This window comes from Augochlora pura, chromosome 9 (assembly GCF_028453695.1).
Source record: "Augochlora pura isolate Apur16 chromosome 9, APUR_v2.2.1, whole genome shotgun sequence".
Taxonomy (NCBI): domain Eukaryota; kingdom Metazoa; phylum Arthropoda; class Insecta; order Hymenoptera; family Halictidae; genus Augochlora; species Augochlora pura.
The window spans coordinates 1,570,076-1,585,449 of NC_135780.1; the positions used below are offsets into that span (position 1 = coordinate 1,570,076).

Sequence of the window (15,374 nt, forward strand, 5' to 3'; positions counted from 1 at the left end):
TAACAGAATGTGCGTAAAATGAAAGAAATAACGCAACGTACTAAAAATTCAAGCAAAAACGTAAATTTACGTTTTTAGGTCCTAGGAAGTCAGAATGGAAAAACGTAAATCTATGGGGTCCGTCTGTTAAGTGTTAATTTAATTTTTCCCCGATTTTAAGCATCGCCGTTCCATTTTTAATAAAAAATCTATAAAATTCACAGTCTACTATTAGCAAGGAATCTACTCGAACAGCTTTTGATCAACAAGCCACATTTACAAGTTCGATAGGGTTGGAACAGAGTATTTAGGTCGTTTCACTGTTAAAAAAGTCCGGCGATTCGTAGGATTTTAAACAGCCGGAAAATAATAGCCCGGCTATCGGGTTGCAAGGGAACTTAATAACGCCATTAGCGAGAGCTTCCCACGGGGTCGAGGAGAAGGGCGGAAGTGGCTAGCTCTCGTTTAATTAAAGCCGAGACTTACAGTTCTGGTTCAGGTGGGAGAGCTCGAGCGGCGTGCACTTGTATCGATGCCTGGTCTCCAGGGTGGGTATCACTATACCGATGACCAGGCTGGAGTCCTTCTCGTGGTAGCAGACCAGAGCGTCGCATTCCTTCCCGTCTGCAATTCATGTTCGTGACCATGTTGAGTACGTGGCCGCCTCGTGCCGTACACACCGAGAACACGTTGTTTCGCAATCAGAAGGTGTACACCGGCGGTGTCTGGGAGCGGTTCGTTTCCGGTTAGCTCGTCGCACCGTGATACGAGACGGCCGACGGAAGTCCTTCCGACTGCGCGTGTTCTCGGCCTCCGATCCGTTTCTTGAAAACGGTCGTCTAAGCTACCAACTAGTCGTGACAAATTTCTCAGCCACCCTCGCAGCTACCCCTTTAATTCTATTTCCCCGTTGTCAATAAACGTGTACCGGAGCTGCGCTAGTCAGAGGTTTGACCGCGTCGACAAAACAAGTTCAGCACCGCCGATAATCAACCGCTAAAATTGCCACGAAGTTGAAGCAATTTCATTAATCATACAGAAACTTGGAAATGAATATTAAATTGATAAAATTGATTGGTTAAGAATTAGCGTCGCCCTTATTTGACCGAAGCGGTGCTCAACGTGTTCAAGAAACAATTCGACATTAAGTCGTGTTTCGACTTAAAGCTTAGCTCAAATTAAATCTGGAACTGTCTGATCCTAGAATGGCGGCTCGGTTTGAAAAAGGATCGTGAAATTGTTTTGAAAAAAATACTTCGAGCCGATTCGAAGCACAGGCAGCGCGAGGAGCAGCTATTTCGACCGCGAGCACGTGCTTTAAAAAAATAACAGACAACGATTCGGTGGTAGCGCTCCGGAAGTGTTCCCCGGAGGCCCAGAGATAAGGCTCCGCCGATGAAATGCTTCCGTAGGGGTTGCGTGGAGGGTTGGTAACAATACAGGAGTTTTCATTTTCCAGGAAACGTTCCGGAGGAGTTCGACTTAGTTCGAGTAGGGTTTCGGGAACAGCTGGGACATATAATTGCTCGTGAAACGTTTCGGAGCCGCTTCGTCGAGGGTTCCGGCGATTACGGAAGCAGGCGAGGAGGACGGAGAGGGCGCGGAGAGGCGAGGTAAAAGAATCGAACAGATAACAGGGCCGATAAGAGCGGCCTCCGACTGCGAACAATCGACCGGCGGAGCTCTTCCTATTTGCGAAAAGGGACGCGATTGCGATAAAAAGAACCGGCAAAAACCGAGAAGGTATTTCTCTGTTCGCGAGAGGCCTTCGTTCGCTGGTTTGCGCGCAGCCCTCTGTTTACGACGCGACGCGACGCGACGCGATGGTTAAACGATGCACGCTGCACACGCGGGCTGCAGTGTGTGTGCATCGTGGATTCCGTGCAGCGGTGCGCGCCCACCGGGGCCCCCCGAGTGAAAGTGCCCGATTGTTTATGGAACGATTCGCCGCCGCTGGCACGAATAAGGAGAGTCAGTCACGAGCAAAACGAACCGGCGAGTACCACCGGCCACGATAATCCTTTCGAGAATTCTATGGGCCATTATTGCGCCGCCTTTTTACGCGGAAACCGCCGCACGGTCGGTCTGTCCCCCATCCCCCTCCCCTCCGCCCCTCCCCGCCTCTCCGGCCCCACCCGACTGCGAGCCGCGATCCACCTCTTGAATTAGAGACCCCCGGAATTTACACATGCACGGCAGTTTACGAGGGCCGCTCTCGCCACGCGAATCCTCGCCGATTTTTTAACGCGTGCTCCCGAATGGAAGCGAGCGAAACGGGATATGAAAACCTTCCGGGTTACGCCCTCGCCGTATCTGTACCGTGTAATCATTGTAACGTGACCGGAGTGCTGCATTACCGTCTTTGATTAAATGCCCCCGGTTACAGGCGGTCGATTTTCAAGATTTTTACGAAGCAGCGAACTCTGCGTATCCGCAGTTTGTTCTCGCGTTCTAGAGATTTCTCCGCGATGGGATATTCTACTCGTACATGCTCTTTCTTTCTTTTTCTTTTAGATTGCTTCTCGATCACTTCCTAGAAAACAGATCGGAAACGGAGCAAACTTTCATTTCCGGGACAAACGAAAAAATAGAGCAAACGTTCGTTTAATTCTTTCGTTTTTTTTTGGAGCACGCGCGCGACACCACCTTTCTCTGCCAATTTCCTTCGAATTTGCATATCTCCGCCGCGCGCGCACGCTGCCCAGTAACCCGACGTCGGCGCGTTCACCGGGCAAGCAAACAGTGGTCGAAAATTAGCGGGGCCGAGTTAATCGAAAACGGAGGCACCAATGCCTGTCAATAATTTCCAATCGTCGAGCACGCGACGAGTGTGTCTCTGTGTCAAAAAAAAATCCGTAAAATCGAACACGCTGTCGCGCCAGGCACGTCGAAGATACTCGGCCGGGCCGGGGACGAGTATCGAGGATCGATCCCGTAGAGATCGGTGGCCACTCTCGTTACCTCCGTTCCATCGTTCCATTTCCCGGGGCCGAAATTAGTTTGTTTCCAACAGACCGCGAGAACCGGGCATCGAAAATAGCGCAGAACGAACCATTTTATATCTCGTCCGAGATTCGCGAGAGCTGGGAGAGGGGAGGAGGTGGGATTCGCGGAGGATCGATGATCGAGCGGTCAGAGGTCTCGGCCGCGGTGCCCGCGAGCCGATCGATCCCCGCGCCGGGATTTATTGAGATTTTTCGCTCGTCGCGAGCCCGTCGCGCGCCGTTTAATATGCGGACGCGTGTACGGACGTGGAAAGAGCCTTTGCATACGATTACTCTCGCCGACGAATTTTATTTTCATTTTATTTTACATTTGCCGGGCATTGTTCGCCCGGTCCTCCCGCGTTTCCAAAGGAAACCGCCTCTTTCCTCCGTCTCCTTTCTTCCCCTTGTCCCGTCACGCTCAAACGCCATAATCGCACGGAGCTCTACGCAGAAACGTCGACCGGCCCCCGTGTTTTAATCCGTCGGACGGATCGCGTACGCGCGCGCAACGATCTTCGACGTCGACGATAACGGCGCTCTAATTGAAATTACAGCGGTGTCACGCGGTCAACGAGCGCCGATTTATCTAATCTGATGGCATAGATTTATTGGGTCACGGAAGAAATTCGTGTTGCTGATCCTCTATTTTCCGTATCTTGATGTACCGGAGGTGAATTCCGTTTTCGCGGCGATTAATCCGACGACGGGCAGCGCCGGTGCGCTACCAGCCCGGGAAACAGTTACCTGGTAATTGGACTGCGCGGTTCTTGGCGCATTTTCATGACCGAGTCGGATAAGGGATGGGACTTTTAACGAACGTGAACGCGGATCCGATGTCGTGTTTTTATTCGAACGATATCGAAATAATTTAATTGTCCGACGTTTGCTGTTCCGACTGTCCAACTTTCAAAATATTCAATTCATTCGCTAAGCTAACCTATTTTAACGCTCCCTTAACCCCTTTTCATACTATTATCATCATTTAGAACTTTTTTAGTTGCATCAATTTTGAAGAAAAGATAGGCTATGTTTATCGCGTGTCTACAATTTTTTAAACGATTCAATACTGGAGACAAGAAATCAGAATATTATTCTGTATAAAAAGAACGGTATACATCCCACGCTTAATAAAGTATTATTAAATATCTTCATTATGTGTCAAACTCGTAAAACTATGGCAAGGGGTTAGCGTGATCATGGTACAAGGAATTTAGAAAGTTAAACTACGCGAAGACTTTTTAGACCGACTGTAGTCTGAAGGATGTTTACAGTCACCTTGCCGCCACCTGCTTTACGTTAATATCGGGTATCCGATAAAGCTGTTAATTAAGATAAATAAATTCTTGTCGAGCTTCGATGCCATCTAATAGAGAAGGCGATCTTGATTACCAATTCTTTCGAGCAGTGTTTACCAGATAGAAATATAACGTCGTAGACTAGTTTAATCTCCCGATAACATGCTGTACAGTGTTAATCGAAGCGGACAATGCCTAAAAAGAGCTAAGATAAATTCCGCGTTTTCCTCTCGCGACTTTCGAGCTTTCCTCGGGGACGGTTTCGATCTCTGGAACGGGGTTACGGTATCGATCGGACTCGAGAGCGTACCGATCGTTTGATGAAAGAGGACACTGGCTGATCCGTGGCAGCGAGAAATGGTAAACAATTCGGAATGCTCGGTCGCTGGACGGCCGTGGTTTTCAAAGACCGTCTTGGTTCCCATGTCTGGGCAACTGGCGCGAGGCTGCCCGCGCGTTGCCCGCCGAGGGAACTTTCAGCCGGTTAACAAAGAGAAAACGATCTCCCGAGAAACGTTAATAGGAGACGTCGCGCGTCGCGTTCGCGGCGGCGGTTCTCGGAAGCACCGTAATCGCAGTAATTTTCTACTTTCCGTATACGGGGGGCCAACTCGCGACCACGGACCGCGGAGCACGTCGCGACGCATCGTCGCCGGGCTCGTCGTCGTCGCGCCCGTCATGTAACCCCGTCGACGACGAGATCTGGTCCGCGGGAGAACCGACGAGGACGCGCGCGCGGCGAGGACGAGCAACGAGGCGGACAGGTATCCGGAGAACGCTGGCTCTCTGTAACAGTCTGCGGTGTTACACGTGTACGTCGCGAGCCGCGGCTACACGGGCCGCGATTTATTGTCACCGGTTACAACGATTCCGGCATTTTTATACTTCGCCGGGCTGCCACGCTCGGATCGATCCGCCTCGACCTCTTCCACTCTCCTCCGGTCGTTATACCGTCCCTTTTCTGCTTTACGAACGCGGGCCGGAGCTACGCTTGCAAACGCGACCTGGTTCGCTGTGCGAATAATAAACAGTTAATTGCGCGGCGAAACAAATTCGGACGTAAGTTCGAGAGGATTTTCCTGCGGATTTTTCTGCGTTTGTTCGAGCAATCGTTTCGTCGATTGAAAATAGATTCATGGTAGTATCACGTATCTTAGTATCTATAACCTCTTCATTTACGATTATTTTTACAATTATAAATAGGGTACGGTATTTGTAAAATTGTATTTGTAAATTGTCACCATAGTCTGTTGAAAGTTTTTCCTTTTTTTAACAACTTGATTTTCCCTTTTTAACAACAATTTTAGTAACTTGAAAATCATACGATACTCTTTAATTCTTTTAATTTATCTACTGCTTTAACTTTGATCTACTCATACTTGTTGTAAATTGTATAAAATCCGCGGTCTAGTTATAACGATTGTAACTTCTTTGATTGTAATTGTATTTGTTGGATTAATAATTGTGTTTAATGAAGTACTTAACATCGTGTCCACGGAACGCGTATGATTATTGAAATTGTAATGCCACATTTATGAGGAGTTTATTTAATAATACATTTATTCCATTTAACCATGTATCGTAATAGAATTCGCTGTGAATTTGAATGAATATATGATTACTATTTTTATGAACCAATGAAAAATAGCTATTCCTAGTGTTCCATTAATCCGGTGTTAAATGTTGGTGACAAGAGAATTTTATTCTGAAAGAAAGAAATTTCCATTCGAATCATATTCGTTTATCTATGACAAGGAGTTCAGAATTTTCAATGTTCCGCAGCGCGGCCATTTTGCTGACTTTTCTTTGATAGTAGTCAATGTCCTACAGTAACTAAAATGTCAATCCGATATCTCAATTAATATATCGCAAATGGAACCTGACGTATGGAATCAGCAATTCAAAATTAGCACGAATTATACATTTTCGTTGTACTTAATTCAAGACGATTAGAAAATGCGCGGATATATTACCAGCGAGCTGTTAGGCAAGATTTAGTACCAATTAGATTCGAGCTTTGATTCCATTAAAACTGGTGAAATATAAATGTAACCATAACCTGAACACTTCACGCGCTCTATAACATCCTGTAGCTTGCAGATTTGATGGGCTCTTATAGCTTATCAAGCAGCGTTTAACGAAGGATAGCAGCGTTCTTACACCGTGCTTAATCAAATACTATCTTTAATAGGTAGAAGACCTTTCTATTTACTTTCCGTTTCCTCCTAATTAGCCCGTGAGAACGTGGCCCTGCATAAGCGATCTGCAGACTGAATAATAAAATAAAGAACTAGTTCCCCAGTCTTCGTCGAACGCAGACAGGAATTCCAATTATTGGACTAGCCAATTTAAGTATTCTATTTCTCGACCTGCGGGACCAGACAAAAACCACTGAAAGTTTCACAAACAATTTAATTTCCTCCGAAATCTAGCTCTAGACAAACCTTGCAGCTCGCTTAACTTTGTTTACCGCTTTCCTCGACCGTCGAGTCACCTAATGAAATATTATTCTCTTGCTTTCAACCCTCTGCTACGAGATTTAATTATTCCTATTATTTAATTTACGATTATTGAAATTGCGAACGTACATGCGTGTGTGTGTGTGGAATTTATTCAATTTTCTTCCACTGAGTGTGTATCTGTTACGAAGCAACAAAAGTAAGCCGTTCCGTAGACACAGCGTTAATAATTTCCATAATAGAACGAGACAATTTCTGTTTCTTGTATCACTATTCCTTCACTTTCGCTTGTAGATTTTTAAAATAAAAGAATGAATTTCTCTTTCGGCTTAAAATCGAAGCGAAAGGGGGTTGGACTAATTCAATTCAACCCCCGAAAATATTCCCGCGATCAACGAAAACTAATGCTCGAGAGGATTCCTCGATTCCGAATCCGGCCCGATCCGTGTGCCGCTCGTATCGCTTGGTATATTCCACGCGGAGATTCTTGCTAGCTCGTTGCGCGGCTTAATCCGCCCGCGATCATTCGCGCAGCCGACCCCTAATTACTCGGGATCGAGAGCACGGCAGAGAAACCCGCTCGTCGTTCCGAGGCGGTTCACCGTGGAAAAAAATCGAACGTGGAAGTCGTTCGGCCGCGGATTAAACGAAGATTAAGCAAACTGGCCGGCCATCGGGCCGCGGAAGCACCGGCTTCCGGGAACGTCCGCCATATTGGATATCGCCGTCGAACCGGAAGCGGAGGAACGTAGCCAACCGGTTTCGAGTATCGAGCGGCGACGAGACGCGGCCTCGGGTACGTAAACCATGCACGAAATGGGAATTCAATATGTTAATTTCGGCTCCGGTTCCGCGGAGCGAGCACGCCGCTGTTCGCCTAAGCGGGAATGTTAAAAGGTTAGCGACGCCATCTTTGAATATGTTGCTTCGATTTCTCGGCCCGCAGAACGGTTCGCCGCTTGAGAAACGACCGAGCGGGCGACTCTCGGCGGCGAGGGGGGTGCCCCACTCGACGTTCGAATTCCACGGAGAAAAGGGATCTTTAACGTTGCAGACGCGGATTTCGACGGTTGCCTAATCTCCTAACGATTCCTCGTTACCATGAAACTCTTTTCAATTTTTCACATAACTCACGAACTTCGTCCGACGACTCGATCTGCGACGAAAACGACTATTCTCGGAGCAGCTGATGAATAATTACGGTCGCGACATGCTCGCGAGTCTAAGATTGTCGGGTGCGGTATTTAGCAGCAGCGAAAATAGAGAAACTCTCGGTCGGGAGAGCGTGTTAAGCCATCGACGACGCGGCGCGGTGTCTGAGTCCATTTTAACCCAGCTTTTTAAAAGGCTTCTTGCTTCTTAGCCCCTGGCGTCTAATTTAACGCATCACGAACGCGCTCATCAGCATCTTGCTTATAATACCAGATTTTATTTTATAAATATTCGTAACCAGGAACACGAGATTAAATAATCTATACTGTTGGAATTTCAACGATGACTACAGATGGAAAACAGACCCAGCGAACTGTTTTATGGCCCTTTATGAGGATGATCCGTTGGCGACGAAGGCCCAGACACTTTTGAGTTCAAAAGCAGAAACCGGACCGTGAGGTTGCCATCTCGGACTTACAACTAACATTGTATATATTTTTTCTCTGTATATGTAGTTATAGTGTATGTATAGTCTCTGTATATGTAGTATATGTACTTATTCTACTGGATACGCGAATGTTCTGAAGTATTAAATCGAATTAAAAATAAAGTGTATTAAAGTTTTAATTCAAAACCTTTCAACATATACACCGTCTAGAAATGGCCTAATTGAAGGCAGCGACAGTTTCGCGATGAAAAATTCTACAATCGCGACACTACCGTACGATTTGTTCTCCCGGAGATCGAGAGATCAAACGTTGAACATTTTTGTGGAAAATTTGTCGGCGCACGAGTTCTCCGCAGCGGCAGGGGCGCGGGAGCCGCTGGAATAGCGAGAGTCTAAACGGCCAAGGATAGCGTCCCTGATAAAGTTGTCAAAGGGAACCGGTCGGCGAGGGTTAAAAAGGCGCGCGAGCAGCGGAACGGCGGTAAACGGCGAGCGTTTCACGAGCGTTCCGCGGGCATTCTGCGGAATATCGGGGTCAGGATGAAAGAGGAAAGCTGGAAGGCTGAATGGTCGCGAGGAAACGGCTCGCGAAAGGGACGCGCGGCCGGGAACGGGGACAGTTGGTGTCTTTAATTCGCAAACGGGAGGCTGACAAAGGTGAGAGAGAACGCGGCGGCTGGCTAAACGTATCGTCGCCGCCGCCGGTAATTAAAAGCTGCGGTTAACCGGGCCAAAGAAGAAGAAGAAAAAAAAAAGAAAGAGACGAGCCCGTGTGTCCCCGATAATTACCATTCTCCTCGAGGGGGGCGAATTTGTCGCGGCAGAGCAACACAAGCGGCAGCCAGCAGCGAGCGTAGAACGCGCCGGCGGAGATCAACAGGACCAGCAGCAGCACGCCAAGCAGGAACGACTTCCTCCAGGAGCCATTTTGGAGACCCAGGGCGAATTGCGGCTCTGCAACAAAGGGACGCCGTTCTATAACAGTTCTTCAAACTTTCCTGCAAAACGCTGCGCGGAAAAGCTACAATGCGCTTTCGGCGTAGAAGCGTTTTTGGCACCGTTTGTCTTCCCTAGAGAAATTCGAGACTTTTCGCGGACTCGCGACACTGCGAATAATTTACAACACTTTGAATGCCGCGTCAACCGTACGCGGGCGAGCACGTATAAACGTTGCCACGGTAATCGATGTCGCTTTACAATTTTTATTTTATGCAATTTTTCAAGCGGTTTGCGTGGCAGACGTAGCGTTAAACAGCGTCAGCTGTTATCGATGTAGATTTTGTAGAATAAAATTGAGGATCATAAATGGCTTCTCAGTAGGGATATTTTTAAAAGATTGAATAACTGTAATAAAAAGAATTAAATAATTCAAAGAAAGCACAAATAAAAGATTAATTACCGTAATGGATTATGTAATTAGACATACACTAAGAGAATTTTTCTGTCTGACGATTGAACTACGAAAAACTGTATTCACCGTGTAACTTCGAGGGAGTGACTGTTTTTCAAAGTGTTGCGGTAAAAATATCCTCATCTAATTTTTCCAAAGTAAGAAAAATGATTATCCAGACGCGGACCCCCCTTAATCGCTTTAAAGCACGATACGGAAGCATGAAAAATCTGACGAATTTCTGGTCTCGCGTGAACGCGGGCGCGGTCCAGGATGAAAATGACGCGCGCGGCCATGTTGCCACGATAACGAAGCCGCGGCTGCTTAACCGCCGGCCAGATTAAAAGGCTTAGTTACTTACCTTGTCTGTAAACGTGAGCGGGTAACGTGATCTCCTCGTCCACGCCGTTGCTAACTTCGCACTTGTACTCCCCGTAATCCTCCAGAGTTATGTCCTCGATCTCCAAATAAGAGCCGATGATCTGATTGTTTTCCCTGAAACGGAGTCGTTAATCTTTGAGTCGGCTTGCTTGAGGCTGGAGGCTTGAGAGACGCCGCGGCACGGTAAGGGATGCCACGCGAAATAAAAATCGACGCTGCCCTCACGTAATCGTTTCTTATTCGCGAGCTCCGATCGCGGAAACCAAGGTCTCCGCGCGGCGAGAGAGATCCGCCGACCGCGATGCGACCACGGACCCGGGCTTCGTTGGAATGACAACCCTACCATGCTTCTGTCGCCGGCAAAAAGATCCCCTCCCGGTAGAAATATTATCGTTATTACTGTCCGTTGTTTAAAAGAAGGCAAACGTTTCAGCCGCCGGGGCGAGAGGGTATAATGCTCGATCCGCCTGACATGGTGTCACTACTTGTCTATGATGACTTGCCGAAAACCACTTCTATTGGTAAAGAAGAAGTCTAATTAGACTAATCGACGCGAGGAGCAAAGCAAAGCATGTTAGCTAATAATAAATAAAAGTGTGAAATGAAAACGACGGTAGCTGAAATCAGGAGATGTTTATAATCGACCAGGCTTAAGTCCCTCATTTCCTAAAAATTGGGGTCTGATAGAATCATTTCGATCAATAAGGGAAACGCGTTTATCCTACTTCTGCGAGGGCGTTAAGTGACTTAATTATCCTCCTAGGCACGGATGGATTTTGCGCGATTAAAATTAATCATAACTAAATTATTATTTCTCTTAATATATACATTTTTTGGTATAGCTATATATATATTATTTTCCTAGTGTATTGTACATATACACATTCACTTTAGTCGTTTACTTTAATAATTAATAATACAATTGAGTAAAGCACAAAACATCCGCGAAAGCCACTATAATAGCGCGTCGTGCCCAAGAGGTTAAGTAATAATAATATTTATTTATTTTCAGCCTCTCGGCCAAGAAATAGGACTTGGTTTACAATAAACCAACTCTACATTGCTATCTTAACCCTCTTAGTGCCGGACGAAAAAGCCAAATTTCACAGTTTGCTAGGATTTGGAGAAAGGCTCATAAAAACCAAACGAAAAGCAATATCTACATAATTCAAAAAGCAGTGCATTAAGGACGAAATTGAGAATGGCACAACGACGCCAATTTTTCTATATTCATTGGAAATTATATAAATAAGAAAGGTATAATAATAAGGCAATTTTCGCCAGTGCTGCGCGAGCCGATATATCGGCCCTCCGGCACTAAAAGGGTTAAGCTTTCATTCATTATATACATTCTCATTCACACACTTATCTCATATACCTACTGACTAAAAACCGTTTCTGCCATCTACCCATCCCTCTCTATTACACTTGCTCTGCCTTTGCTTTATCTATCGTTTCTTACCCTAAAATCCTAATAAAGCCCTCTCCTTTGCCCAACTAAGAGGTTAAGTAACTCAGTGACTTCTTTTCAGCAACGAACAGTACACAGTAAAGTGTCGAAAGCTGGCTAAACAGCTATCTTCGTAGGATGATAAAATGATCCGTTAGACCGGGGCTTTTATCATCCGAACACACCTGTGCCACAAGAATCGGTTCCCTCGAGTTAAGGAAACACTGCCGTCATTTTGATCTATACTAGATTTCTATTCAGAAATTGTTGGAGTGTGCACCGAAATGCACAATACATACGCGTCAGGAAATGTGCCGTCTTGACCTGATGTTTATTGCACCACCATTCCTATTTAACCAAGGGCCTACAAAGGAATGGGTCAGTCGCTTGAGGACAGCCTACCGAGCTAGTAACACCTGCAGATTAACAGTTCCCTAGTCTTCATTGTTTTAATATAGTCGTAAAGCTTAATATTGTGTTATGTTCAAATTGGAATAAATTACATTGATATACGTTGTTTTCATTGACGCGTGGAGCTGGAGTAAATTATTTAAAACATAAGATACAATTTCATCTCCCAACATCGTCATCCCAACAGAAATATTCGAATAAATACGATATTTCTTACGTTTTGTAATATACAAACGATTACGTTTTGTTTGTCACTAATTTGATAAAAGACTGGAATTGATTAACACTTCAAATGCCGAAAAATCAACGCGGCGAATTCCAACAAGATCTAAGCAGTTTGATCAATGAAACTGAACCTAGCAAGTTGAACAGTATCATAGCGAATGGTTAACCGACGTCTGTTTGCTCGAATATATTCGCGGCAAGAGTGAATGTTGACACGGCACTCGACGCGCTGATCTGTACATTGTAGTTGTCGAGCATCTCGTGCAGTAGAAATCAATTGTTGCTCGTGGCTTTTGATCTAAATTACAAACAAAATTGTTTTGCCCGTTTCAACGGGAGACTCCTCGAGCCTGCTGTTATTTTCAATTAATTAAATTATTCCAGCGGAAATAGAGATTGTTATCGTTTATTAAATATAGGAAAAATAATGCTCGATATTAAATGCAGCATCGAGAAGCACCGATTCAGCTTCCGTGTAGCCAGAACAGCTGGCAAGGTAAAAGTGTTTCGTCGTCGAGACGTGTCGCGTTAGTCGCCAGGATCTCAAGGATACACGAATACTTGTGGCTCGTAATGTACTCGTGAGTCGGTAAGGGAGGCACAGAAGAAGCCCACGGGTTCGACGGGAAGAGAGGAAAGGCTCGTTGTTCGAGGACCGGAGGCTGTAAATCTGCCAGCTGGACACTCGTACCGCGGTACTTTCGAGGAATTATCGCCGCACGTCGCGACGTCTTGCGTCCTCGATGAAGTCACCACGCCGAACGGTATCGCCGTGATTTCTCAATTTTCCACGGAATCCGTTCTCCCCGTCGGGGAAAGCAATCGATCGACGCGTCACGCGTCGGTTGACCTAATCAGTTTCCCTCCTAACGTTCCGTCGCCAAATTCAATCGCAATTGTTGCGCAAACAGCCGACGGTCGTCCTTCGAAATTCCCGGGACGACGAGAACAGTTCTGTTCTAATTCGTTTAGTTCGGGTCGCGCAATTGGAATCTGCGAGATCGAGAGTGCCGGTGACAATCGGATTACAAATACGATCGACGAGGCGAGGAGCGAGAGATGCGCCGAGGATCCAAAAACTGTGAATCACGTCAGAAACCGGCTTTTATCTCTGACTCACAGGCTTCGTGGATCTGGCGACCCAATTTCCAACGATATTCTAGGCGAGATGAGTCGCCACGGCGCGATAAGGAACGATAAGCTCCGCCGCGCGTCGGAGGGGCCGACGGTTGGCGACGGACAGAACGAGAAAAGAAAAGAGCGGAGAGGTCTTGATCGGTCCGAGCGATTAGTTTACGAGCCGGGGACGCGTTCGAGCGATACTCGGGCAAAAGTAGCAGACGTCCGTGGACAGCTGATGGCTCTATAAGCTTAATAAGCCGCGACCGATCCGAGATCGCGAGACCCCGGCGAAAGAAGAGCCGGGAAACGCGGCTGCTCTCGCGAGGATCGACTGATTTATGACCGCGAGCGCCGCTCCCTCGGTCGATCGGCGATCGACGATCCTCGATGCTCGATGCTCGATGCTCGATGCTCGATGCTCGATCGCGAGCCCTCCTTTCGCTCTCAGCGAGGAATCTTTAACGGGGAGATCGCGAAACTTCGCCTCGGAACGTTTCGCCGGGCTCCGGGATCGAGGCAGCTATGAAACTGAACGCTCCCGAGGATGCTGCGCTTGCTGTTCTCGGGTACAGTGTCGGTCAAAACCTTCCGCGATTATCTTCGACTAACTTTACCCTAGCTTTCTCTCCTCGCGATCGCGCGGCAGTGGATTTCACGCGCACGTTACGTAATCTGATAAAATCCCAGCAGCGCCGCAACATTTTGTTTATGTTCACGTTAAGATAAGATTCGGTTTCCGTGCAAGCATTTTTATATTACCCGGCTGAAACCGAAGCTGGAGTTGTCTGCCCCGAGACACGGGTAGCCTCGGTTAAAGAAAGAATCGCGCGGACGCGCAGAGAAATCGAAATAACCGGAGACGCGGAGAAATGACTCGATCACGAAGGAAAATTCAGGTCGACTCCAAGTTACGTTCCCGCGAGAATGTTTCAATAAAATGGGGCTTAAATTAAAGCCGGCAACGTCCGGCTGGATACAGACTAGATATCAGAGAGAACGCGAAGTAATTTCGTAGAACGAAGAAATCCGGATTGTTGGCTCGAAGGAAAATGATTGAATTTCAAGGGGGTGTTCCGGGTAGATTGAAAAAATCGGCCAGCATCGGCGAAACAATTTCCATCGGGGAAAAAAACATGGTAACAAAGAACGCGAACAACAATTTGTTAGCCCCCGAAAAACCGGGGAAAAAACTGTACCGGCGAGCCGGCAGCAGAAACGCGCAGGTTCGGCCCCGCTAATCGGAAGTGGCCGGCGGCGCAATCATCGGGGAAAAATCGTAAACCGTTTACGGGTGGCTCGGTTATGTAGCCCGGGAACGGTGTAAATCGTGTCGTGGGCCGGAATTGAATCGGCGATTAGTTTTTTTCCGGGCGTGTCGATTATCCGCGATCGGTTTGCGCGCCTCCGGGGAACGCGCGCAGTTCACGCGAAAATCGAGCTCGCTCCTCGTTAATATTTCATTTTGCCTGTCGCTTTTAATTGCGGCTGCGGCACCGGGTAATTCGGCGAGCTGCGGCCGAGCCGCAACCCGCTCGCGTTTGGCACCGCCGCCGCGCCGCGTCCGTTCGTTATCGAAAAGTTGCGCCGTTGCGAACGAACGGGCGACGAGAATTTTAAATTGACCAACTTCCCGCGCTTCGGATTGACAGCCGCCACCGACGGCGCCGCCACGCCGCCACGCGCCGCCGATACAATTCGACAAGTTTTAATTAAAAGGCCCACGGAAATTCGAAACAATCGCGCGCAACGCGGTCTCGTTAGTTCGCTCCGCGAATTACACGAGCGAATTTAAGCGCCGCCGTACGATCGCTCGCGTCGGCTAGGCAGCGCGGCGATGCTGGCGATACGATTTCCGATCGCTTGCGCGCCGCTGCGATCGATTTTGATCGAAAACGTGGGACAGCAATGATTGGCGAATAATATGTAATCGAATAAAACTCTTTAATCGGCGCGGATATATGTGACAGTTTCTTTGACGCATAAAAATCGCATTTACCGCTTCCGAAACAATTTTGCATGGTCGTCGCGTAAAAGAGAAATATCACTCTGTAAATTTCGAAGCGATTTTTGATAGT

At 47.2% G+C, this 15,374-nt stretch overlaps 1 protein-coding gene across 1 annotated transcript in view; it reads right to left on the reverse strand.

Annotated features, from left to right (window-relative positions):
• Positions 1-15,374, reverse strand: part of LOC144475269 (single Ig IL-1-related receptor) — a 162,061-nt gene that overhangs the window by 7,053 nt on the left and 139,634 nt on the right. Inside the window, exons 4-6 of the mRNA XM_078190990.1 lie at positions 10,072-10,205; positions 9,110-9,274; positions 466-603 (exon numbers count right to left, since the gene is read on the reverse strand). Of these exons, the coding sequence (XP_078047116.1) occupies positions 466-603; positions 9,110-9,274; positions 10,072-10,205 (437 nt within the window). The remainder of the gene's footprint in view (positions 1-465; positions 604-9,109; positions 9,275-10,071; positions 10,206-15,374) is intronic.